Source organism: Maniola jurtina, chromosome 12, assembly GCF_905333055.1.
Source record: "Maniola jurtina chromosome 12, ilManJurt1.1, whole genome shotgun sequence".
NCBI lineage: Eukaryota > Metazoa > Arthropoda > Insecta > Lepidoptera > Nymphalidae > Maniola > Maniola jurtina.
This window is the reverse complement of record NC_060040.1, coordinates 2,329,965-2,354,724: the sequence shown is the minus strand read 5'-3', so window position 1 is coordinate 2,354,724 and position 24,760 is coordinate 2,329,965. Positions and strand designations below refer to the sequence as shown.

At 36.4% G+C, this 24,760-nt stretch overlaps 2 protein-coding genes across 4 annotated transcripts in view; one reads left to right on the top strand and one right to left on the bottom strand.

Moving 5' to 3' along the window:
- Positions 1–14,008, bottom strand: part of LOC123870428 (axoneme-associated protein mst101(2)-like) — a 169,560-nt gene extending 155,552 nt beyond the window's left edge. For all 3 annotated transcript variants that reach the window (XM_045913734.1, XM_045913735.1, XM_045913736.1), the window contains exon 1: positions 13,723–14,008. The gene's annotated coding sequence lies outside the window, so the exon portion shown is untranslated. The remainder of the gene's footprint in view (positions 1–13,722) is intronic.
- A 4,322-nt stretch (positions 14,009–18,330) lies between these two features.
- LOC123870105 (serine/threonine-protein kinase PAK 2) lies at positions 18,331–24,188 on the top strand. Its single transcript, XM_045913272.1, has 2 exons — positions 18,331–19,226; positions 23,101–24,188. Exons 1-2 carry the CDS (start codon positions 18,527–18,529, stop codon positions 23,895–23,897), a joined length of 1,497 nt encoding a protein of 498 aa, XP_045769228.1. The 5' UTR covers positions 18,331–18,526; the 3' UTR covers positions 23,898–24,188.
- Positions 24,189–24,760: the final 572 nt, after the last annotated feature.

Sequence of the window (24,760 nt, the reverse complement as noted above, 5' to 3'; positions counted from 1 at the left end):
ATTTGGCACATTTTCAATTAAGTTAATTATTTCAAGTTAAAACACCTGCTAAACGAAAAAGTTACTTGTGTAACAGGTTGTGACGTACTGACTACCGAGTATCAACTTTACTCATATTAATAACGCACCCTTTCTCCGTCTTTCCACACCCTTCAATTTGGCGTACCAACCCCTCTAATGGACTTGGCAGTTCGTAGAATAAAAATTATGGATAGGGGAAAACTAGACGTTCGTAAACATTGATAGATTTAAGATTAAATTGTTGGAAACACGAACTTTTAAAGGGAGTTTAAAAATATAGGGATCAATTCTGAAGTAATTCGAATTTCCAAAATGTTTCCTCTATTTTACCATTTATGGTCACGTCATACTGAAAGTATTTTAAACCCCCAACCCAAAAAGAGGGGTGTTATAAAGACGTGTGTATCTGTGTATCTGTCTGTGGCATCGTAGCTCCTGACCTAAACTAATGAACCGATTTTAATTTATTTATTTTTGATTGAAAGGTGGCTTAATCGAGAGTGTTCTTAGCTATAATCCAAGAAAATCGGTTCAGCCGTTTGAAAGTTATCAGCTCTTTTCTAGTTACTGTAACCTTCACTTGCCGGGGTTGTTATAAATTTTTAATTTACGGATAAGGTCTGGAAGAAGAAGACTGGCTGCATTTCCACGCTGGACAGCCAGGCTAATCCGTTGCGCAAAAAATGAGCTTGTGCTTAGTTTTTATCTCGTATAAAAATATCTTGTCGTATCGCTATAAAAGCAGCCATTTAAAGTAGGTTCTACCTACTCTACATAACTAACTTAATAAACAGACCATAACATTCATAGCCCACGCCAAATACTTTATAAGGAGAGGTTATTGACGCCTTCGTAATAAAATGTCCTTGTTAACAAATAGTTCAAGGTAAGTAGAATGAAATACTTATTCAATGATTGCTTTTCATGTTTGATCCTCAGTGTTAAAAATAACTGTGAAAATAGTCGAAAGGTAATTTAAGAATGTTTGTGAAGAAAACGCTCTTGACGTCAACCATTTGTAAGACTTTTTGTATTTTGTGCTTTGGGTTGCTTAACATTTTTATGTGAGCTTCAAAACTCCTGTTTATCCTCCAAACTGCAATTTTTAAGGGAATACCTACACTGGAGTACATTTCATATCTTATTCCTTTTGGCCTTCCACCAAATATTATCTAAAACTTGTGCTAAACAGCAGCAATCACCTAAGTCAAGTTCTACTTACTTACTTATATATTTTTTAAATTCTGATACAAGTTAGCCATTGAGTGTAATGTCACCTGGTGGTAAGTGATGATGCAGTCTAAGATGGTAGCGGGTTAACCTGGGAGAAGCATGGCAGTTTTCATTAAACCTATACCCCTTTGATTTCTACACGGCATCGTAGCGGAACGCTAAATCGCTTGGCGGTACGGCTTTGCCGGTAGGGCGGTAACTAGCCACGGCCTAAGCCTTCTGCCAGACAAAAACTACCAAAGAATAAAATTTTACCTTGGTAAAATCTTATTCCATGTAAATGACACTAAAATGTGACTAATTGAGGAGCTGGTAAATACCTTTTTTTTTAATTTATAGACTAAATTAAAAAAATCCAAAACGGTCTAAAACTGTGCTAAAATTGAGTCTCAAGTTCGTAATTTCTATCTTTTTTTTTTATTGTTTACAATATTAATTAATACTATATTTAATTAAAAATACAGATGGACATCCTCAGAAAACTGTTAAAAGTTTATATGAGAATGGCGAGTTCATTAATATACCTACTTAGAGATAATTACCTACTAATCTATTTAAATCTATGAAAAATCTAAACCAGCTTTCATTTAGTGTTTTGGTCGTTCTGTAATTTCATGTAATTACACCGTTTTGGGACTTCGTCTGTGTTGGTGTTAGCTGGTGGGCGTGCTCTGCCTTTTTGGAGTGTTTTTTTTGTTAAAAATGACTGGAAAGCTCTCTAAGGGGGTGCCGTACGTGTGTTGGCGAGCGCCGGCACAGACGGGGTCCATACTTGTATAGTTTAACTAACTTGTTACAAATAACTACAAACTTGACATTGGCTTTGTAATGCCAGACGAGAGAAAAAAAAATACACCGTTTTGTTTACCAGCTCCTTATTCGTGTGAGTTTCCTTCACATTATTCTTATAATGTGAAGGGACCCTTCGACTCCTTTACTCCTTTCATCAAGCCATCGATCCCGCATCAATCAAGATCACAAAATGCAATTTCGCCACGCTACACTGGATGTAACAGGCGGCCATTGTGATCCAGGTCGGGCACAATTCCCGCTTTAATTGGCACAATTGCCTCGTCCTTTGCCCCGCGATGTATCATATATGCAGTATGATGCTCAGGCTAATTCACGACTACCTTTGCTGATACAATTTCCTACATGCATGAATTTTAGAAGGGTTAAAATATCACTGTTTTCTGAGTGAAGTCATAAGCATTGCATTGGGACTCCGTAGTTCTTATATATTTCTTACTAGATGATGCCCGCAACTTCATCCGCGTGAATGTAGGTTTCTTTAAATTCCCGTGGGAACTCTTTGATTTTCCGGGATAAAAAGTAGCCTGTCCAGGGTATAATCTATCTCCATTCTAAATTTCAGCCCAATCCTATCCGTCCAGTAGTTTTTGCGTGAAGGAGTAACAACATACACACACACACACACACACACATACAAACTTTCGCCTTTATAATATTAGTGTGATGTGATAATATTTAATACCTAGATCAAAAAATAAAAGAGCAAAACCGAATGGCAAGGTAAAGAAATCCAAGCTTATTTAGTGATACTAGTAAATTATCATTTCATAAAATTGATGAAGCAACAATGTATGAAAATTCACAAAATTTTGTAGTTTCACATAAAGTAGGTAGGTACCAAACATATTATGATATTCCCGAAATATCTGTTACTCCAACAATAAATTATATGAATCACTTCAGGGAACACATGCGATACGATTCGCACTTTCCATATTATTATGTTGTAGTGACAGTATATTGGCAAAAGCAGCTACGAATCTGAATTAGTATGATGACATAATCTATAAATTCATACCTTGTAGTGCAGTTGTATGTAATTAGTAATCTGGTAACTGGATCATAAGTACTAATAATATTATACAGCACGTTTACACTACATAAATATTGCCTTCTATAATAATATTCTTCATTTATATGTGCATAAATGACCATAATCTTGATTATATCTTAGATTAAGTTAACAAATTAATGTATATTTAAATCCTAAACTATAAATAAATTAGAGAACCACACGTAAATAAAGTTTCATAGATTTTATACTAAAATAATATCCTAAATAGGTAAAAATTTGTTCGTTTGTACTTTGTAGGGGGTAATCTCAGGAACCAATTATGAATTCACTGATAGCACAAATATTTCTGACATCTACGTACGATTGCAAGTGCCACAGAATTGCGAAAAAAATCGTGCGATTTTTATTCGTAGAGCGGGCTAGCTCTTATAGGGCAGTCGATGGCGAAAGCTACAGACTTCAGAGTCCATACTGAACATCCATCTAGTCGTAATAGAGTAGTATAGTACCTATAGTACACGACTGGTCGAGATGGCAATCGGGGTGGGGACGCCCTGCACACCCGCACAGTCCCCGCGCTAACCCATTGCAGTTGACGTGCGGGTGTGCGGGGCGTCCCGCCCACTTCATGCCCCGAATGCTATCTCGACCTGTCGCAAACTATAGTATAGTCTAGGCTAAAAAACTTAAGATTTTGGTTCTATCGTGTAGTTAAATAAATAAGTATGTACTACTTAGCTATTAAAATAACCCACCAAAAACATTTCATGTAAAAAGGTAGCCAAGACTCACAAGTTCATAATGTTTTCACTGTTAAAAAGTTATGAGATCTCTAGTAGAGCCAAGCCCCTAGCTGAGCTTAGATTTGTGCTGGCCATGGGACCTATCCCAAGTCTAAAGTAATATAGCTCTTAAATGTTCTTGACTGTATCAAATTTATAACAATAAATAACAAATCACTCTACTTACAAGCTCTGATTCTACAAACCCTACATCTTGGTAAAAAAAGGACGGCTTGGCCGTTTAATGTTTGGTATTTGGTACCATTACCATTGGTATATTTGGTAAATTTGCTGAGGACACCTTATACTGAAAATTTCAGCTTTCTAGCGTCATCCAGACCGAAGTTATGACGGGTCGAAAATACGGCGAAACACTTCGAGAAAAAGGTACGTAGCGCCCCGGCCGCCGTTTGGCTCGTCTTGGCGGGGGCACTACCGTGCCCCCTGATAATCTTATAATTTTTTCCATGCAAACGAATAGGTACCTCACGCATTTGTTTTATACATTTAAATAATATAGCGGTAAAGTATTCATATATTCACAAATATATATCTACGTACTATATGAAATTTTCCTTTTCTAACTTTCTAGCAACTCACGATACTATTAGATATTAGTTTATTTTCTTTCTAGATAGAGTCCAACCGTTCTGATAGTGAAAGCTACATAAATTCAATTTGTGTTTAGTTTTTATCTTTGCACGTTTTCTAAGCCTAGTTTTCTTTATTAATTAAATTTAGGTAAGATTTTTAACCCCCCACCAAAAAAGAGTGGTGTTATAAGTTTGACGTGTGTATCTGTGACATTTGTCTGTGGCACCGTAGCTCCTTAAATTATATTGCATCCAATTTTATTGCATCCTTTCTCTCAGTTTTAAAGTATCTAGCTACTGGTACTAAAAGGATACATGCATACATGGTAACTTGAACAAAAGGGTACAAAAATAGCCTAGAACAGTGTATTTATTTCCGTGCATGGTGTCACAGCAACGGGAAGAGCTATTAAAGCCGTGCTAGGATCAGTTTTTATCTCGGTATCCATTCGAAGCATCTTGTTTACGTTTATCGCGTGTCAACGATTCACACTTTACGATGGACGCAGTTCTAATAATGGATTCAAAAAACCGACCAAGTGCGAGTCAGACTCGCGCACTGAGGGTTCCGTATGGCGTATCGGCTATTTTTTCCGACATTTTGTACGATAAATCAAAAACTGTTGTGGATAAATATAAATAAAAATCTGTTTTGAAATGCATATAGGTAATCCTTTCATATGATACCTACCCGACTTGCTATAGTTATCTTATCTTGAAAATTATTTGTTTTGTATTATTAATTATTTGTATGAACAATTTTTTTTTTTGTGATATAGCCACAAATTCACAGGTATCGGATTTCTACTTCTTTGATCTACTTCGAATCAAACATTTACCCCAGAACAAAGCGAGGGGATACTGATAAAACCCAATAAGTCCCTGCAGTGCCAACTCAATATAATATAAGAGACTTGTCGTCACGTGAGAAGTTGCGGATAAGGGTAGATAAAAGGTCATATAAACCATATGACCCCGGCTATACTCACGTTAGGCCCGATGTCCACCAAAGCGGAGAGGAAAGGAGATGTGTTCAATCACCTAATCAGATTCATAATTATAGATGACATAAAAAATTATCATCTTTTAAAAATCTTATTAGTTGACTGGTACGCATCTCCTCTCCGCTCCGCTTAGGTGGATACCGGGCCTTATGTACCATACGAGTAGATATTTAGCTGACTATTTTGTTTCTACAACCCCACGCGTAGACCGCTCTACATCACTAAGCAACGGCGTTGAAAAACAAAACATAAACAATCGGACCAAATTATTTCGGCCACTGAACCCGATTTCTCATTTATTTGGGGTTAAAGAAGGTTAATAAACTGACGTTCACCATAAACGCTGAATATACAGGTTTCCAGCTTTTGAAGTTTAAAACAAAAACTTGCAAAAATAAACAACCTGCTCCTGCAACACTCACCCGCTCTATAATGTAATCTCGACCCACCAAAAACATTTCATGTAAAAAGGTAGCCAAGACTCACAAGTTCATAATGTTTTCACTGTTAAAAAGTTATGAGATCTCTAGTAGAGCCAAGCCCCTAGCTGAGCTTAGATTTGTGCTGGCCATGGGACCTATCCCAAGTCCAAAGTAATATAGCTCTTAAATGTTCTTGACTGTATCAAATTTATAACAATAAATAACAAATCACTCTACTTACAAGCTCTGATTCTACAAACCCTACATCTTGGTAAAAAAAGGACGGCTTGGCCGTTTAATGTTCGTAAAACTATTACATGACATAACATATTTTAAGGCCTTAAGGAATAGTTTGTTCGACAATTACTAATTTGTATTGTACTTCGTGATGGTCGCAGAAGCAATTCCGGGCTTAGATGTCATTTCAGATAAAAAAATCCACGAACTGTAATCGGCCAAGCCGTACTTTTTTTACCAAGATATAGGGTTTGTAGAATCAGAGCTTGTAAGTAGAGTGATTTGTTATTTATTGTTATAAATTTGATACAGTCAAGAACATTTAAGAGCTATATTACTTTGGACTTGGGATAGGTCCCATGGCCAGCACAAATCTAAGCTCAGCTAGGGGCTTGGCTCTACTAGAGATCTCATAACTTTTTAACAGTGAAAACATTATGAACTTGTGAGTCTTGGCTACCTTTTTACATGAAATGTTTTTGGTGGGATTTCATTTCTTTTTGGCAGGTGCCCTAGATTTTTTTGGATCTATTTTTTGTAGGTACATCATTTTCATGGCCCACTCTCTATCGTTACCTCTTTTTTTAAAAGCTTTTATTCAACTTGCAATGTACTCGTATGTAAATATGTTTGTTCGGGTGGAATCTTGCAACTCAATTTTGAAGCAGATATACCAAATTTCAGTCTTTTAGGACTTCAGGAAACACAGATACTTGGTACGTTTGATAAATCTGCCACGGACATCTTATCCTGAAAACTTTAGAATTCGAGCAACAGATTTTACAGATATGCATCTCATATACGAGGGGATGAAGGGGGAGCCGATTTCTTAATTTATCTGTTGTTCATAATTGTTGAAATTCCTACTTAATGCCAAATTTCAGTCTTCTAGGACTTCGGGAAGTACCCTCGAATTACAGACTAAAAGTTTTGACTGTCAATAAATCTGAAACTATAAAAGCTAGACAATTGATACTCAATGCGTTTAATAAATCTGCCAAGGACATCTTATCCTGAAAATATCAGCATTCTAGCGACAGAATTTACAGATTTGCTTTTCTCATAAGAGGCGTAGAGGGGGGAAATTTCCAAAGTCTTAATTTTCCTATAGTTTGTATGCAATTTATAGTCTACATACCAAATTTCAGTCTTCTAGGACTTCGGGAAGTGCCCTAGAATTACAGACTAGAAGTTTGACTGTCAATAAATCTGAAACTATAAAAGCTAGACAATTGATACTCAATGCGTTTAATAAATCTGCCAAGGACATCTTATCCTGAAAATATCAGCATTCAAGCGACAGAATTTACAGATTTGCTTTTCTCATAAGAGGCGTAGAGGGGGGAATTTCCAAAGTCTTAATTTTCCTGTAGTTTGTATGCAATTTCTAGTCTACATACCAAATTTCAGTCTTCTAGGACTTCGGGAAGTGCCCTAGAATTACAGACTAGAAGTTTGACTGTCAATAAATCTGAAACTATAAAAGCTAGACAATTGATACTCAGTGCGTTTAATAAGTCTGCCAAGGACATCTTATCCTGAAAATATCAGCATTCTAGCGACAGAATTTCCAGATTTGCTTTTCTCATAAGAGGCGTAGAGGGGGGGAATTTCCAAAGTCTTAATTTTCCTGTAGTTTGTATGCAATTTCTAGTCTACATACCAAATTTCAGTCTTCTAGGACTTCGGGAAGTACCTTAGAGGTTTTGAGTAGAGGTTTTGATGATCATCAGTGAGGGACGAAATCGGCGTATTTTAGGTATCAATAAATCTGTAACCATCAAAGCTAGATATTTGATATTTGGTATATTTGGTAAATTTGCTGAGGACACCTTATACTGAAAATTTCAGCTTTCTAGCGTCATCCAGACCGAAGTTATGACGGGTCGAAAATACGGCGAAACACTTCGAGAAAAAGGTACGTAGCGCCCCGGCCGCCGCGTTTGGCTCGTCTTGGCGGGGGCACTGCCGTGCCCCCTGATGTAGTTAATTGGCAACCAAATATGTACAATGCAATACCGAATTAAATTTTAATTATACAATAAAATACTTCGCCAACTTTGAAAGTCTACTTTTTCTAACCGACTTCAAAAAAGGAGAAAGTCCTCATTCCGTCAGGATCTTTTTTTTTTTTCAGAAGCTTAGTTGTCACTTAGGTCATGCTGGTCAAGTGTGGTTGCACCGGAATGTGCAGGACCTTTAATAATATTATAGAGATCTTTCAGCCTTACAGGTTTTCTCACAATGTTTGCCTTCACTGTCAAAGTAAGTGATATTCGATTGCTTAAAAATTTGCTTATTTGCCGGTCGAAAACTAAATCCATAGCGTTTCAGTAATCGCCCATCGCCCGCCCTCAAAATATGATTTCCCATTACAAAAAACTTAATGTAGATCGTAAGCTTAACCCGGTTTTTATAAATACGTATTTATCAAGATCTCAAACTTCTAAAAAACTATTAAGTATACCTACTTCACTTGAACCCAAATAGTTATCTTAACCTGGTTAAACAAGTAGTAAGTAGATACATATTTCAGATGAAAAAAGTTATTAAGATATAACTTTATTAGGATTGTAGAGCTTGTCAGTTTTCAAGGGTTTTGAAGATACCTATTGTGTGGATATCGATTTTAACTACCATGGACGGTACCTACATTAGTACCAGAGTACCAGTTACCGACTAGATAGGACGCAATGACTTCATTTATTCGTAAGTAGCTAAGCTGTGGGAACTAGACCACAAATCCTCATTAAGATTTATAATACAGGCAGATCGGTTTAAGTAGAGCAATGAGATATTGATTGAGGTTTTTTTTTTTCTTTAAATCTGGCTTTACTCTGATTAGCCAATGTCAAGTTTGTGATATTTTCAAGTTATTGAATTTATACAAGTATGGACTCCGTCTGCGCCGGCGCCCGCCGACATACGCGCGGCGCCCCTTTAGAGCGCTTCCCAGTCAGTTCCACCACCAAAAAACACCAACCAACACAAAAACCAGCCACTCTTAACAAAAAAAAAACACTCCAAACAAGCACAGCACGCGCGCCAGCAAACGCCATCACAGACGAAGTCCTTGATTGAGGTTTGAGATTCAAAACGCAAACATACTCGGTCGGTTACCACAAAAAAACAAACAAACGTTAATCACGTGTTTAATTAACCCGGCAAGGATTTTTGACTTAGACTTTTCAAACGAAAACTGTCAAAACTCAATTCAGTTATCAGTTAAACTTTTTAATATTTTTTGTGGTAAGACTGACTGTGGTGTGCTGAGCCGTCACGCGATAGAAGGCGATCGTAGACATATTTTATACTAGAAGACGTATGTCGTGAGTGACTGATAAAGCGAGGGGTCTCAAATATTATGACTTGCACGTGTTCACACAGCAATCCTGTTACCTGGGGTCTTTCAGTCCTTTTAAACAAGGCTGAGGCCACGTCCGTCTAGCTAGCCTTTGGTATCAAGTAGAATGTTCCATCGAGTAGTACAATCGTCCATTAATGCTAACTCTGGTTGTTGGGGTGTCGAGTCTGGTGCGTTATCCTCCCACCGCTACTGATTCCAGCATTATGCGCGCTAATGCACCAGGTATTATTGGTATTATTATGTTATCTTGGGCTATGCTTGGGTGACGATTACTCAAACGTCACAACCCGGGTCAGCTGAAAATCAGCGTCCTGCATTTAATGCAGGACATAATGCTGAGCTGTACACCCATTTGGGGTGGTGTCACAGATGAAAATATACATTTGTATACTTTGTTTTTATCTGTGACACCAACAACAAATAAATGCATTTTCTTTCTTCCTTTCTTTCTTTCTTTCTTTCTTTCAGTAATGTATTGGCAACCTTGGTATAAAGTTATGTGTCGAAAGTCAAAACCTAATCAAATTGGGGAAAAACTCTTTTAAATTTCTTTTCATTAATGTGTGGAGATATCTCCGAATTCGTCTAGAATTGATGGCCTCGCGATTTGGCGCGCTGCCATTTCACTTGAAATCTGACCAATATGAAGGTCAGGTATTTTAGATTTGACGTAGGTATACACATAGGACTATTACAGAAATACTCTTTTATCATCCATGAGATGGACAGATCTAATAAAGCAAAAGCAAGCCAATATTGGAATACCCTTACATGAGCGTATGGGATAGCCAACATTCAAGATGATGAGAGAGATGGATTATCAAGCGAGCAACGAACTAAATGAAGGTACGAAGTACGTGGTACAACTCAAAGGACGATCACGATCAGTCTGTCTGTAGTAGCCCCTAAAAGAAGAAGGAGATATTGTAGCTCTCTTACTGGTTGTATACGACTGAGTCACTCAGCATGCGATGGAGAGAGCTTCTAGATTTTCTATAGGTGATCAAATCAGGAATGCGAGTTCCGTAGGAGACCAAGGGAAGCCGACATAGTTCAACAGGGTGTGAAATTGAAGTGGCAATAGACCAGGCATACAGTTCGAGGAACTGGACGTTGGAGTCCCAAGGTACTAGAACGGTAATCTCGCACCAGAAAACGCAGCGTTCGCAGACTCCCACTAGATGGACAGTTGAGATTAAAAGAGTCGCAGGGAACAGTTGGATTTAGGCAACGCAAGGCCGGTGTAGAAGGCTCTGCAGGAGACTTATATCCAGCTTCTTCTTCTTCTAGTGCCGTCTCCTATCGGAGGTTGGCAATCATTAAGGCTAACTGGATCTTATTCACCGCTGCTCTAAACAGTGACCTCGTACTCATGTTAAACCACTGGCGAAGGTTTTTGAGCCAGGATGTTCGTCTACGGCCGGGTCTACGCCTGCCCTTTATTTTCCCTTGCATTATGAGCTGCAGCAGGTAATATTTTGAGTTCCGCATTATATGTCCCAGATATTCGAGCTTTCTCCTTATATACAGCAGTGGAAGTCTATCGATTGTGTGTTCATAGGAACTTTCCCGATAAATATTTTTTAACCGATTACGGCAAAGCCAAAAGGAGGGGTTATGATTTTAGCAGCATATTATGTATGTATCTATGTAGGTTTGTATTTATGTGTGTTCGAGCGTAGTGCTGAGTCGATTTTGATGAATGAGGTGTCAATCAATTTGTTTTTATGGTCCGGGTTACATTTTTTTAGAAAGAAATGGATCTGGGGATGTTACATCCAAAAAAGTGGGGTCTTAAAAAATTTTTTTTGCTATTGTACCGAGTGGGATATCAAATGAAAGAGGAAAAAATCTAAGTTCATAAATATAAATATAGTACAAGTATAGTACAATACAAGAATTAGTATTAATAGAATTTAGTACAAGAATTGAATAGTTATGAAGTCTTTACAATAATGAAGTAAAACTGAACCAACGATGAATGAAATCAATAATGTTTAAACATCGCATGTTAGAAATGGTACATGTAAACCTATTACTGCCAAGTGCTAATTACATTCACAAACATAAGTGAAACACCCCTAATCATCTGTGTTTATTTATTGATAAGATAGAAATTATTTCGTATTATATTAGCACCAAAATTATGGTTAGGTTTACCTACTTCATTTTTTTTTACCTTCTGGAATGAGGTTTTTCAGTTGTATCGTGATTTCATTGTCAGTTCGTGGTAACAAGGTCCTATGGACCGTGTATAATGCGCATCTCACTTAGGTACTCGTTTTTCAGCGAGAGCCTATTTGTTTACCTTTTCAGTAAACTAAGGAAAACTAAAGTTAACAGACAAACTACTTATATAATATTTTATAATAGTAAAGATTTGTCATCGTATCTACTTACGTCGTATGGTGTAAAAAATTGAAATATGGTGAAAACACAATAGGCAGGGCACAGTCTGGGCACAGTAGAAGATTCGTCACGCAAGCCTATTCCCCTAATATACAAACTAACTACCTACCTACTAAATTATAAGACAATGGGAACATAAATATTGAGTTTTATTGCTATCTCCATACTTTGTTTTCTTGATATCTGCGTAAGTAACAACTACAGTCTAAGGGTCTTCCGACGTCAGTTTTCACCTGCACTTTTAATTTGTGTACTACCCTCAAGACAATAGTGAATAGGCATCTTCTAGGCAAGCGCGCTCTATCTTAGGCTGCATCATCATTTGCTAGCAAGTCTGATTGTAGCCAAGCGCTAGTCTACTTCAAAATAAAATAGGTTGGATAAAATGAAAATCTTATCACCTCGTTAAAAATGTAACGTACATGGCAGCTTATTTTATTAGGCTTATTTATAAGGGCAGGAAACCCTAATCAAGTTCAACTTTGAACCAAAATTGCAGGTATGAATACTAACTTGTGCAACCCACTTTGCTTTGCCAATTTATTAGTGGTCTTTAACATCAACCACAACTTTAACCGCTTTTATGTAACTGTAACCTTATAGTATGTTTATAATATTATGTAGGAAGATTACTATTTAATATTTTATGTAGGTTCACTCTACAAAAATTATAAATAAAAATTTATTAGATCATAGGCTTGGGTTGGCTATGCTTGCTATGTTGCAAGCGTAGGATGTAACACTTGTGTAAACATCCAAAGTGAATGTAGCATCGCCCGACATACCTAAAGGTACTTAGGTGCACCTAAGCCCTAAGTGTATGTACAGGAGGTAGGATTCCGTACCTCAAAAGGAAAAACGGAACCCTTATAGGATCACTTTGTTGTTTGTCTGTCTATCTGTCGTGCCTGTCAAGAAAACCTATAGGGTACTTCCCGTTGACCTAGAATCATGTTTGACAGGAAGGTAGGTCTTATATGATAGCACAAGCAAAGGAAAAAATCTGAAAACCGTGAATTTGTGGTTATATTATTTAAAAAAATTAAAATGCGTTTCAATTTTCAAAGTATTTTCAAAGTAAGATAACTAACTATACAAAGTGGTATAATATATGAAAGGGCTTTACCTGTACATTCTAAAACAGGTTTTATTTATTTTCATGCATAATAGTTTTTGATTTATCGTGCAAAATGTCGGAAAAAATACCCGAGTACGGAACCCTCGGTGCGCGAGTCTGACTCGTACTTGGCAGATTTTTCATGGTTAAGCGGTTACGCACTGCTCCGATCCGAGTCCGTGAAAATATGGATATAATAAACTCGGATATTGATTAAGCACTAATCCGATCTCTGATCCAAATCCAATCTACTCAGTGGACATCTTTGACATATCTACGCCATTGTGTCCGATTTGAATCAGAGACACATCCGAGATATTCTCACGGATGACGGACAGAACTCGGATGACGGAAGTCGGAGCTAGTGCGGCTACCATACAAATAGTTTTATGACTACTTCGGAACGTATTTTCACGGATTCGGATCGGATGCAGTGCGTAATCGTCCTAACTTTTCAGCAAACCTAAACATCACTTGCATTAACGGTGAAGGAAACCATCATAAGAAATCCTGCATGCCTGACAGTTCTCCATAATGCTCTTAAAGGTGTGTGAAATCTGCTAATTCGGACTGGGTCAGCGTGGTGGTTACGTAGCTTAAACCTTTCTCATTCTGAGAAGAAACCTGTGCTCGGTAGTAAGCTAGCGATAGGCTGATGATGATGATGATGAGTGTCGGGTATGCTCTATAAAAAATATTTAAAAATCACCTTTCAAAGAAGAGCCCTCGTTTATTCCTTTCTAAATTGCCGAACAATTTATCACCAAAGTATCCGAAACGCACAATTTGAATATAGAATTCCGAACGCGGCAAGTCCTTCGTCGTTTCCCTTACAAAAAAAAAAAGTAGTAAAAACTAATATGGCGTTTTGTAAACAAATCACACACACGCGTGTTTTAGTATAAATAATAAATAAATATAGGATTAAAATTAGTTGGTGGGAAACCGGCGGACCGCGCGGAGTGGACGTCGAGACTGGCTTGGGTTGATACTGTTTCAGTGGGCGGATCTGCCGAACTAAATATAAGCTCGCGTCATTCAGTAATGAAATATTTGAATTGGCCTATTTTTTTTTAATTAGGTAAACACCCTAAATCTCCTTCTGCAATGCTGTATAGTCTCATTTGTAATCTAACATTAGATCCATGGGGATTAGTTATTTGAGAATAGGTCATAGGTGGCCTATTTTTTTTTCTACAAGGAATTTTATCACAGTCTTGGTTATGACTTCGGAATCCTATTGAAGGCCTTCGATCCTAGCCCTCACTCAAACTGTTCAGTGTTAGGAATGCGCTTTTTAAGCATATTGAATACCTAGGTATCACTTGCTTTAACGATGAAGGAAAAGTTAGATGTCAGCTAATTGTCTCTCAAAAATGTGTGAAAGATGGCCAGCTGCAATGTGGTAGAATATGGCCTAAACTCTTCTTATTAAGAGAGGCAACTAGTGTTCAGTCGAGGGCCTTAGATTATGATGTCTTTGTTTCAATACGATCTGGTGAACTAGAAAGCCACAGCTAAAGTCTTCCACCAGCCAGTCCTTAATAAAAGGAATACCAAATTAATAAAGGAATTAAATACCAAATTTATCCGCCGAGAATAGAAACCTTGACCACGGGACCTCCGCTTATAAAGATAAACACCCGCTTCGTTACACAGTTCAAAATCTAAAAAATTAAAAACATCTAGGAAATACTAGATTGTATAGGTATTGTTATATCTTTACAACCTATATATATAGTCTTCAGGATCAGCCTTATCCTACATACTTGATTATTACATGCTTATTCAAAATTTGGTCCGTCGAACCGGATTTTCTTGTCCGCAGCTATTGACCTAAAAATATCACACGCGGACGCCAGAAAGAGTTTGTTTACTATAAGAATATTGTTCACGCCTGTGTTCCTCGTTTAGACATTTGATTATGATTAAGAATGCATTAGGGTTGCGCTGATCCTCTAGATAAGACTATATCGATATTTATATTTTTGTTTCAAACCGATAGTTGTGGTTAGTTGCAAAGCTTGTAAATGATTTCTAGTGTCTAAGTTGTCAACTTTCCGATCTAGTGATGAGTTAATTTTATTTAATAAAATATTTTTGTAGGATTTTCAAAATTCTTTAGCGGGCAATAGAGAGATCTTTGTTAGGACTTAGGAGTTTTATTCAAGGATCAATGATTCAAATCCTACAATAGGTACATAATACAATAGATATACGATAATTTAAAATGTTTACTAAACTTTAAACTAACAAAAGACGTGAATTTTACGTATTTTGGAAGACCCTCTATTTAATAATCACTGAGAAATAATTTATTTTTGACAAATACCATATTTTATTTTGTGTAGGTATGTCAGATATAGCACATGATAGATTTGCTAGCAGTGATTCATAATAATATCATATGCTTGACTTGATATAGTTTTTGTGCGTAGTGATACTGGTAGGTAAATAAATTATATCAGAACATGTGCGCATTTTATCTCATCTAAGTGAAACCTGAGCAGCGCATTATTTAGATAAGTACATTGAACTAATCCACGTACAAACTTCTATCACAGAGTAAGAATATCTAGATATTCTGCTAAACTTTCGATTACCGACTGACTTTCATTTTTATGACTTTCATTAATTCTTCGTTTTTAGGGTTTAGGAAAAATGGAACCCTTATAGGATCTCTTATAGGATTGTCTGTCTGTCTGTCTGTCCGTCGTGTCTGTCAAGAAACCTATAGGGTACTTCCCGTTGACCTAGAATCATGAAATTTGGCACGTAGGTAGGTCTTATAGTACAAGTACAGGTATAAATCTGAAAACTGCGAATTTGTGGTTAGCGATCATTAAAAAAAATTAAAATGTGTTTCAATTTTCAAAGTAAGATAACTATACCGAGTGGGGTATCATATGAAAGTGTTTTACCTATACATTCTAAAACAGATTTTTATTTATTTTTATGCAAAATAGTTTTTAATTTATCGTGCAAAATGTTGGAAAAAATACCCGAGTACGGAACCCTCAGTGCGCGAGTCTGACTCGCACTTGGCCGGTTTTTTTAGAAGTACATAAAAATTTATTCCCTGATTCTCTATCGATAACATGCCATCCCTATAATTTCAGTGTACCTACCGAAAAGAAAGTTCAAATAAACAATTCTTGAAATAGATCACCATTTCATCAGCCTAAGAACGCAATTTTAACTAACTAGGTAGGCATAACACCTAATTTAAATTGATTATTTCAGTCGAGAAACGTATTTTTTAACCCCCGACCCAAAAAGAGGGGTGTTATAAGTTTGACGTGTGTATCTGTGTATCTGTCTGTGGCATCGTAGCTCCTAAAGTAATGAGCCAATTTTAATTTAGTTTTTTTTTGTTTGAAAGGTGGCTTGATCGAGAGTGTTCTTAACTATAATCCAAGAAAATCGGTTCAGCCGTTTGAAAGTTATCAGCTCTTTTCTAGTTACTGTAACCTTCACTTGTCGGGGGTGTTTTAAATTTTTAATTTACACTTGTTGTTTCATCCGTTTTCAAAAACATTTTCAAGTAGGTAAGTATATAGGTAGCTAGATACCTACTACCACCTAATAGCGTGCACTGTGTGCTTGCGCCACTTGCACAACGCTGTAACGCTACACTTCCATTTTCAGAAGTGATGATGTAGTTTCATTGTACAGTAGGTAGGTACTAACTATTGACACTAAAGAAAACAAAATTGTCTAATCAACGAAGGTCTGATAGGCTAGGGTAGGCCATGGCAAGTTGTAATAGACAGGGGGAGTCTGTTACCCGCGGGAGAGTAGGTCTTCGAGTTGGAAGGCAAGCCCTTGTTTCCGGCGAGCCTTAAACGGTGTTGGGGCCCCTTCAAATTCAAATTCAAATTCAAAATGTTTTTATTCAATTAGACTTTTACAAGTTCTTTCGAATCGTCAAAAGCATCTACCACTGGTTCGGAATGCCTTTCCTACCGAGAAGAACCAGCAAGAAACTCGGCGGTTGCTCTTTTCAAAGATTTGATATACAATATTATGCCATGTATAAAAGCAATTGAAGTCCTGCGCATTGCTGGAGCGAATCGAAGTTCAAATCCACGCTTTTTTATCATTTACATAATCTTCGATAGTATAATATGCTTTTCTCAAGAGCATATTTTTAATAGATTTTTTGAACCTGTGTAAAGGCAAGTCCAAAATTGACTGAGGAATTTTGTTATAGAAGATTATACCCATTCCCACAAATGACTTTTGGACCTTCCTGAGACGGAGCGTAGGAGTCGCTTCTAGCCCCAGAGCTGGGCCTGCCTTGGCGGGCGCCGTTAGCTGGGTCGCAGTTGAATACGTTCGTGTCCCTGTTCCCAGCAACAACCATTGAGACGGTAAGCCGTGGGGTTTTAGTCGGTGAGAGTCCGACATAACCATCTCGCCTCCCCGAGCGCGGTGGTATCCATGAGGATTTCCCCACGTATAAAAAAAAAGGCCATGGCAAGTTATTCTATTCGAACGCGTACCTACTCTATCAAAAAAGCTTGCTGGTACTCGTCGGAATAGAGCAATGGGGACTTAGTAATAGGGTTGGCACCCTAGAGTACGGAACTCTAAAACTACAACCTATTAAACGCCTGTAATCAACGCAGGAGCAAACATATTCTTATGCTGATTGCAGCTCATTATAATTAGCGAACAAGGAATATTTTTATTTTATTTTTTACAGCTGATACTCAGCCTTAATATTACCTGGCTACATGCTGCTACCTAATTACAAGTTATAATGTAAGTAATATGAAATAGTTACATAGTTCATTAAAAACAAGTTACAAACTGTCCTCTTGTTTATTTTTAAAATAAATAAAGCCAGTTTTAAAAAAAATCATAGTACGCTAGCATTTACAGATGAATCTACAATCAGTTCAAGTAATTTCCCATATGATAAAAGATCTATTTATATTATAAAGACCGGAATATCTTGTAATCTTCTTGAAGCCAAGAAATGAATCATCATTTGAAATTCCTTTCATAGATTTATCAGCAGCAGGAAGATTGCCAGTAGAGAAAAAACAGCGTTCCGTTCACAACATGATATAAGTAAATATGTAATAAGTAAATCGATATTGTGTAAGAGTTTAAATTCATTTTGAATTTCATTTCCATACATTTCATTAAAATTTTAAGTACTTAGCTGACTTAGCTATATCTTATTATATTTTTTAACATCTATTTGGGGATACTTTTGTATTTTTTGTATTGAATAAGGAATTTACATTTCGAAAACTGATGCATGTAGCGGAACGCATTGAGTATTTTTCTGTCATCTGTTGCCAAATATTTGACAGATTGATAAAGTCTAGTCTATCTTCTTTCAGTTTTCCGTCCGCGATTAGCCACTCCTATCTCGGTAATACTTAATTAGTTTTAATTTCTTATAAAAAAAGCTGTCGCAAGAGATGTAGTTTCGCGATCTCAAAGACTATTGTGGTGTATTTTTATGGGTTAAGTGTAAGAGTAGCAAGAACGTCACAATGACGGGACGCTCGGGCCGTGGTGTGTTTGGCAAGCTGTTTTCCAAGAAGCAGAGTTCAAGAGATGACCGTGTAACGGAGATCGGTATGCCTACAAACGTGGTACAGCACATACACGTGAGTGTGAACTCAGAAACGGGCATGATAGAAGGTCTACCTTCATCATGGCTTCGACAACTCAACGCGCAGATATCGCCTGCCGAACAGAACGAGAACCCGAACGCAGCAATCCAAGCTGTAGCCTTCCACAATTTCCACGCTTTAAAAAAGGAACAGGCGGAAAAAGAGCCATGCAAGCCTATAGTGACAGAGGAAGCGATCACAAAGGAAGGTTTGGAGATGAAAAAGTTTTTAGCCAAGAAAAACGCTCACCAAAGTCAGGACTCCGATATTTCTATAGGACAGAGTAGTGAAGAAGATGTTGCACCTACTGATATGTCGCAACGGCAGACAATGCCTGCAGCACCTATTAAAAATAGTCTTAAAAAGAAAGATGCGATGATGGACCTCACAGCGGTTGTTGAGGATCTTTCATTAATAGGTACAGAGCCCGAGGAGAGTCCAATATTGAGGAAGAAGGAGCTGATGAATGCCACGTTGACTGATGAGGAAATATATGAGGAATTGCGAAGGATTTGTAATAAAGATGACCCATATGTGAGGTTTGAGAGAATCAAACAACTAGGAGCTGGAGCATCAGGTAACGTCTTATTCATCATCCTAGCTTGTACCCAGTATCTCAATCTGTTGATTATGCTAATTCTACTCTTACTAAATATTATAATATTGTTAAAATTACTCTGTTTCATATTTCCCTTTTCACATTTAAACTGCTAAACTGATTGTAATAAAAGGCAAGGAGTGCACAATAGCTTCCACCCCAGAAATGGTTGTAAGATATTTTTTACCTCAAACAATCAAAGTGTTCCCACTGGATTTTCAAAGAAATAAATCTATGCAGATTAAATTGCAAGCTTTATTTAGTAGTATAAAAAATTATAAAGAAAATTGTAGGGTGCAATTTGCTTTTACTTATATCTTGATGACTTTATCATAATAACTGACAGCTTCATAGAATGTGATTTTCATTCACTATTTTGTGCATTATAATGATTATAACGTATTATTTTAGTTAGGTAATTAAGCTATACATCTGAAATCATAAAATGTATTTATAGACATATGAATAGCTACAGGAACAATAACTGTTCCCTAACATCTATTATTTATTATTATTTTGCTATGATTGCTATGATTGTTAGCTATTGATAGGTGTATAAATAAACTTTATCATTTTAGGTTTATTTACAAAAGCAAAATAATAATTTTATTTTATTTTATTAGATCATTAAATCATTAAAGATACTTGCCCCAGCACTGCACAGATTAGATAATTATTTTCTTACATTATTCTGTTTATTTTAGTATGCTTTGCATACAACTGCCATTTGCATTATTCATATTGGCTTTCACAAGCTATTTTTAATCTGCAAGTCCATTTATGGGTAATGTTTGAATGAATCTATCTGTTCGTATTGTGTAGGTAGTTGATACTTAAAGACCTAGTTAAAACTATAATATACATCAAGTACTTTAATTATAACTAACATACATTTGTATGACTATGTATCCATACTACTTAATATTATAAGTGTAAATTAAAAATTTATAACACCCCCGAAAAGTGAAGGTTACAGTAACTAGAAAAGAGCTGATAACTTTCAAAGGGATGAACCGATTTTCTTGGATTATAGCTAAGAACACTCTCGATAAAGCCACCTCTCAAACAAAAAAACTAAATTAAAATCAGTTCATTAGTTTAAGAGCTACGATGCCATAGACAGATACACACGTCAAACTTATAACACCCCTCTTTTTGGCTTGGGGGTTAATAAATATGTCAGTCTGCTAGCTTTTCATGGCCCGTCTGTTCAATGAATTTCATCAAAATCTCTTAAATGTGTCGATCATGAAAAGGTAGCAGGAAGACAGACAAACACACTGTCACATTTTATGATTGACTGATTTTGTGATCATTTTTAACCCCTGACCCAAAAAGAGGGGTGTTATGAGTTTGACGTGTGTATCTGTGTGTCTGAGTATCTGTCTGTGGCATCGTAGCTCCTAAACTAATGAACCGATTTTAATTTGGTTTTTTTTTGTTTGAAAGGTGGCTTGATCGAGAATGTTCTTAGCTATAATCCAAGAAAATCGGTTCAGCCGTTTAAAAGTTATCAGCTCTTTTCTAGTTATTACTGTAACCTTCACTTGTCGGGGGTGTTATGAATTTTTAATTTACACTTGTATTGCATCATCTTTTGATTAGTCTTCTGCATCTCCATTCTGCTTCACTTCAGTGGACAGAGACCCTTATGGTTCGTCTCATATAGTCTGGATACTCTTTATTTTCAAATTTGCATTAGCTAGCTGTTGTGTAAACAAACTTGTCCCAGCCTAACTGTGTGAAGACATTTGCACAATGGCGATAATCTTGATGTTAACCTTGACTGTGATTAAACAATATTAAACTCAATACAAAACTAAAATAAAAACCTGTGTGAGACAGACGTCCAGCCATTGTATGGTAATTATGATAATTACTGTTGCCACTTGTCATATTCAACATTGAAAACACTATGTTGAAGGTGTATCTTATGAATTTATGAAATTGTACAATATGGCTATCACACACTAAAACTGACAGTGAATTTTAGAGTACCTGTATCATATTCTTGATTACTTAGGGTTGTGACCCATTTTTGGTTTTCTTGGGATGATAATGGATTCCCACTTCCCAGACTCTGCAATAGGGCGCCTCGACAAAGAGTACTATTACGTTTTTAATGATTATTATTATAAGTTAATGATAATAACTGGATCCAATGGCTCAACATGCTCTCTGAGACATGGAAGAAATGGAAATGCGACTTTCGGACTTCTAAATTCTGTCACCCATCCAGCTACTGACTTGGGTCGATGAAGTCCTAATCGATTAATATGCTCTGACATAATCAGAATCAATTAGGATTGTTAATCATGAAATATAAAACTAGGCCACAAATTCCTCACTAGCTGCACATATTATAGTAACACAGATCATGCATCTAATTCTGAAGCATAGTCAACTGCTTGAGATTTGAGAATGAATATCCAACTTATAGCATTATTTTAGTTAAACCTTCTAAGCAACAATGCAACCTTTTCTGTTAATAAGTAATTATCATAATTTGTCACATGATAGTTATGATTAGAACTGATAAGCTTTATCAAAAAAATCTTATTTTTTTAGAATACTTATTGTATTTTATAATGTATTGTATCATCAAATGTAAAACAAACCGTTAAATGTGTTAAGTAACTAATTATTATAGTCAAAAATCAAAATATTTTAATATAATATGAGAGCTATTAAATATTAGGAATATTGTTCTCTATTCAAAAACTAGTCAAGTGCGAGATGGACTTGCGCCCAAAGAGTTCCGTACCATTATACAAGTTTTTTTTAAATTTAGTTGTGGCCATTTTGAAATTTTTATTACTTGTTTTAATATGTTCGCGGCAATAGAAATGCACATTCCGTGAAAAAAACTCTACTTATACACACATACATGAGATACAGCTTGCTGACAGACAGACAAATGGACAGACAGTGGAGGCTTAGCAACAGAGTCCTGTTGGTTCCTTTTGGGTATGAAAGTTGAAACCCTAAAAATAATACACTTTCAAATAACAGTACAAGTTAGAGGAATTGATATCAATTGTGCAAATTAACCATAATTGCCATAATCAGATTAAACCAATGCAATGTCTTATCTCTCTATATCTTACGTCTGAATAATGTATAAAAGTTTATGTACAGATGTGAGAGTGATCTTTTATTTATTTCATCTTACATTATTTTTAACCCCCGACCCAAAAAGAGGGGTGTTATAAGTTTGACGTGTGTATACTGTGTATCTGTGTGTCTGTGTATCTGACTGTGGCACTGTAGCGCCTAAACTAATAAACCGATTTTAATTTAGTTTTTTTTGTTTGAAAGGTGGCTTGATCGAGAGTGTTCTTAGCTATAATCCAAGAAAATCGGTTCAGCCGTTTGAAAGTTATCAGTTATCAGGTTTCATTTTCTAGTTACTATAACCTTCACTTGTCGGGGGTGTTATAAATTTTTAATTTACACTTGTTAATTCATCTATTTATTTAGGCCTGCCTTCCTAGCACAACTGACAAGATAGAGAAAACTTTTCTCACACTTAGTTAAGTCCTTACAACAACTGTTTGTCACATTTTAGTATTACTCGCGTCGCCTTCACTCCTGTTGCCAAGTAAAATTATGTAGATTAACTACATGTATATTAAAGACATAATTTTTACTTGACGTTAGGTATGATTAATCTATACTAGTTATAAATGTACATGGATCTCGACAAAGTGACTCATAGCTCAACGCCTGTGATTTATAGATATTATTATTTAATGATCCACACATTCCAGGTTTAAAAACGTCAATGTGCGAAATTATTCAATTTCCAAACGCAAGTAAACGTTTAAGTAATTTGTTATTTCTCTATCTCCAGGTGTGGTATTCATCGCGATAGACAGCAAGGACAACTCGAGAGTCGCAATCAAAGACATAGACTTAACCAAGCAGTCCAAAAAAGATTTAATACTCAACGAAATCAATGTTCTCAAAGGCTTTAACCATAAAAACCTGGTCAACTTCCTTGACTCGTTTTTATGTTACGACCATTTATGGGTCGCAATGGAGTTACTCGATGGGGGATCATTAACAGATGTTGTCACAGAAGTTGTTATGAAGGAAGGTCAAATTGCTGCAGTATGCCGGGAGACTTTACAAGCTATAGCGTTTCTGCACTCCAAAGGCACGATTCATAGGGACATTAAATCTGACAATGTCTTACTAGCTATGGATGGGACTGTAAAAGTTACGGACTTCGGGTTTTGCGCAAACATAGTCGGCGACGAAAAACGACAGACCATGGTCGGTACCCCGTATTGGATGGCCCCAGAAGTTGTGACAAGAAAGCAGTATGGTAAAAAAGTTGATGTATGGTCACTGGGTATTATGGCCATAGAAATGATCGAGGGTGAACCTCCATACATGAAAGAAGCACCTTTGAGGGCGTTATATTTGATCGCTGCCGTGGGCAGACCGAAGATACCGAGATGGGACAAACTGTCCCCAGAATTCCAGGACTTTTTGGACAAATGTCTGCAAGTCGATGCGGATGAGAGAGCAACAGCCGACGAACTCCTAGCTCATCCATTTTTAGATTGCGCGATGGAATTGAGAACCCTAACGCCGTTAATTAAGGCCGCACAAAAAATTCTTCACAAGAATTTCTCTGACTGAAGTTCGTAGACATTCTGATTTTTCTCTATACCCACATTTGATTTTAAGCCCATCGTGGCGTAATAATTTCGAAGATTCCATAAATATAGTGCCAATTGACAGCGTGATTCCTGTATAGAAACATTTTTAAGCTTCGCATGCAGAATGTAAAAAAATGACGCATGCTTACAAATTCTTCAAATGTTAGCATAACCGCTGAGAGTGGAAAAAATAATTTGTTCAAAGTGTGACACAGTGTTATATCGTCGTGATCATGCTAGACCAGTTGTTCTTTTAGCTTTTCATTCCTAAATTTGCCTTCAAACTACGGAAATATAATATAATATATAAATATCGCTCATTCTACTTAAATGTCACTGTTCACACTTAGATGTAATATAATATTACATAAAAAGTGTGAACAGTGACATTTAAAAGTAGGGTGAGCGATATTTATGTATTATAATAATTATATTCCGTAGTTTGAAATCAACTTCAGCATGACAACGATATAGTTGAGTTATCATTTCTCTATTCTGCATACAAGCCTCGTTATAGGAATTCGAATCTTATGAACTTTTCAGCGATAGTTAAGTATTGGGAAAGTGTATATTTTTTGTATGGCATTTATTTTCGTAAGTAAAGTACTGAATGGTCATGTAACTTGTGATAAGTGCCAATTTGATATGGCAATAATATTTTTGTATTTTCATGAAGTTAGTTCCGTAGATGACGTATGTACTTGGCGTCCATGTTTTATAATTAAAAAATGAATAGACGTATTAGTGGCATTTGTATCAGAAGACCTGAATTTGTTATGATTAAGCTGATGTCAGTCGTTCATACAAAATAGAGAAGCACAATCCATAAAAATAGTTAAAAAA

Coding starts and splice junctions, on each gene's coding strand:
- LOC123870105 (XM_045913272.1), top strand. CDS start 18,527: ATGACGGGACGCTCGGGCCGTGGTGTGTTTGGCAAGCTGTTTTCCAAG. Junction 19,227..23,100: donor ACTAGGAGCTGGAGCATCAG/GTAACGTCTTAT, acceptor CTCTATCTCCAG/GTGTGGTATTCATCGCGATA.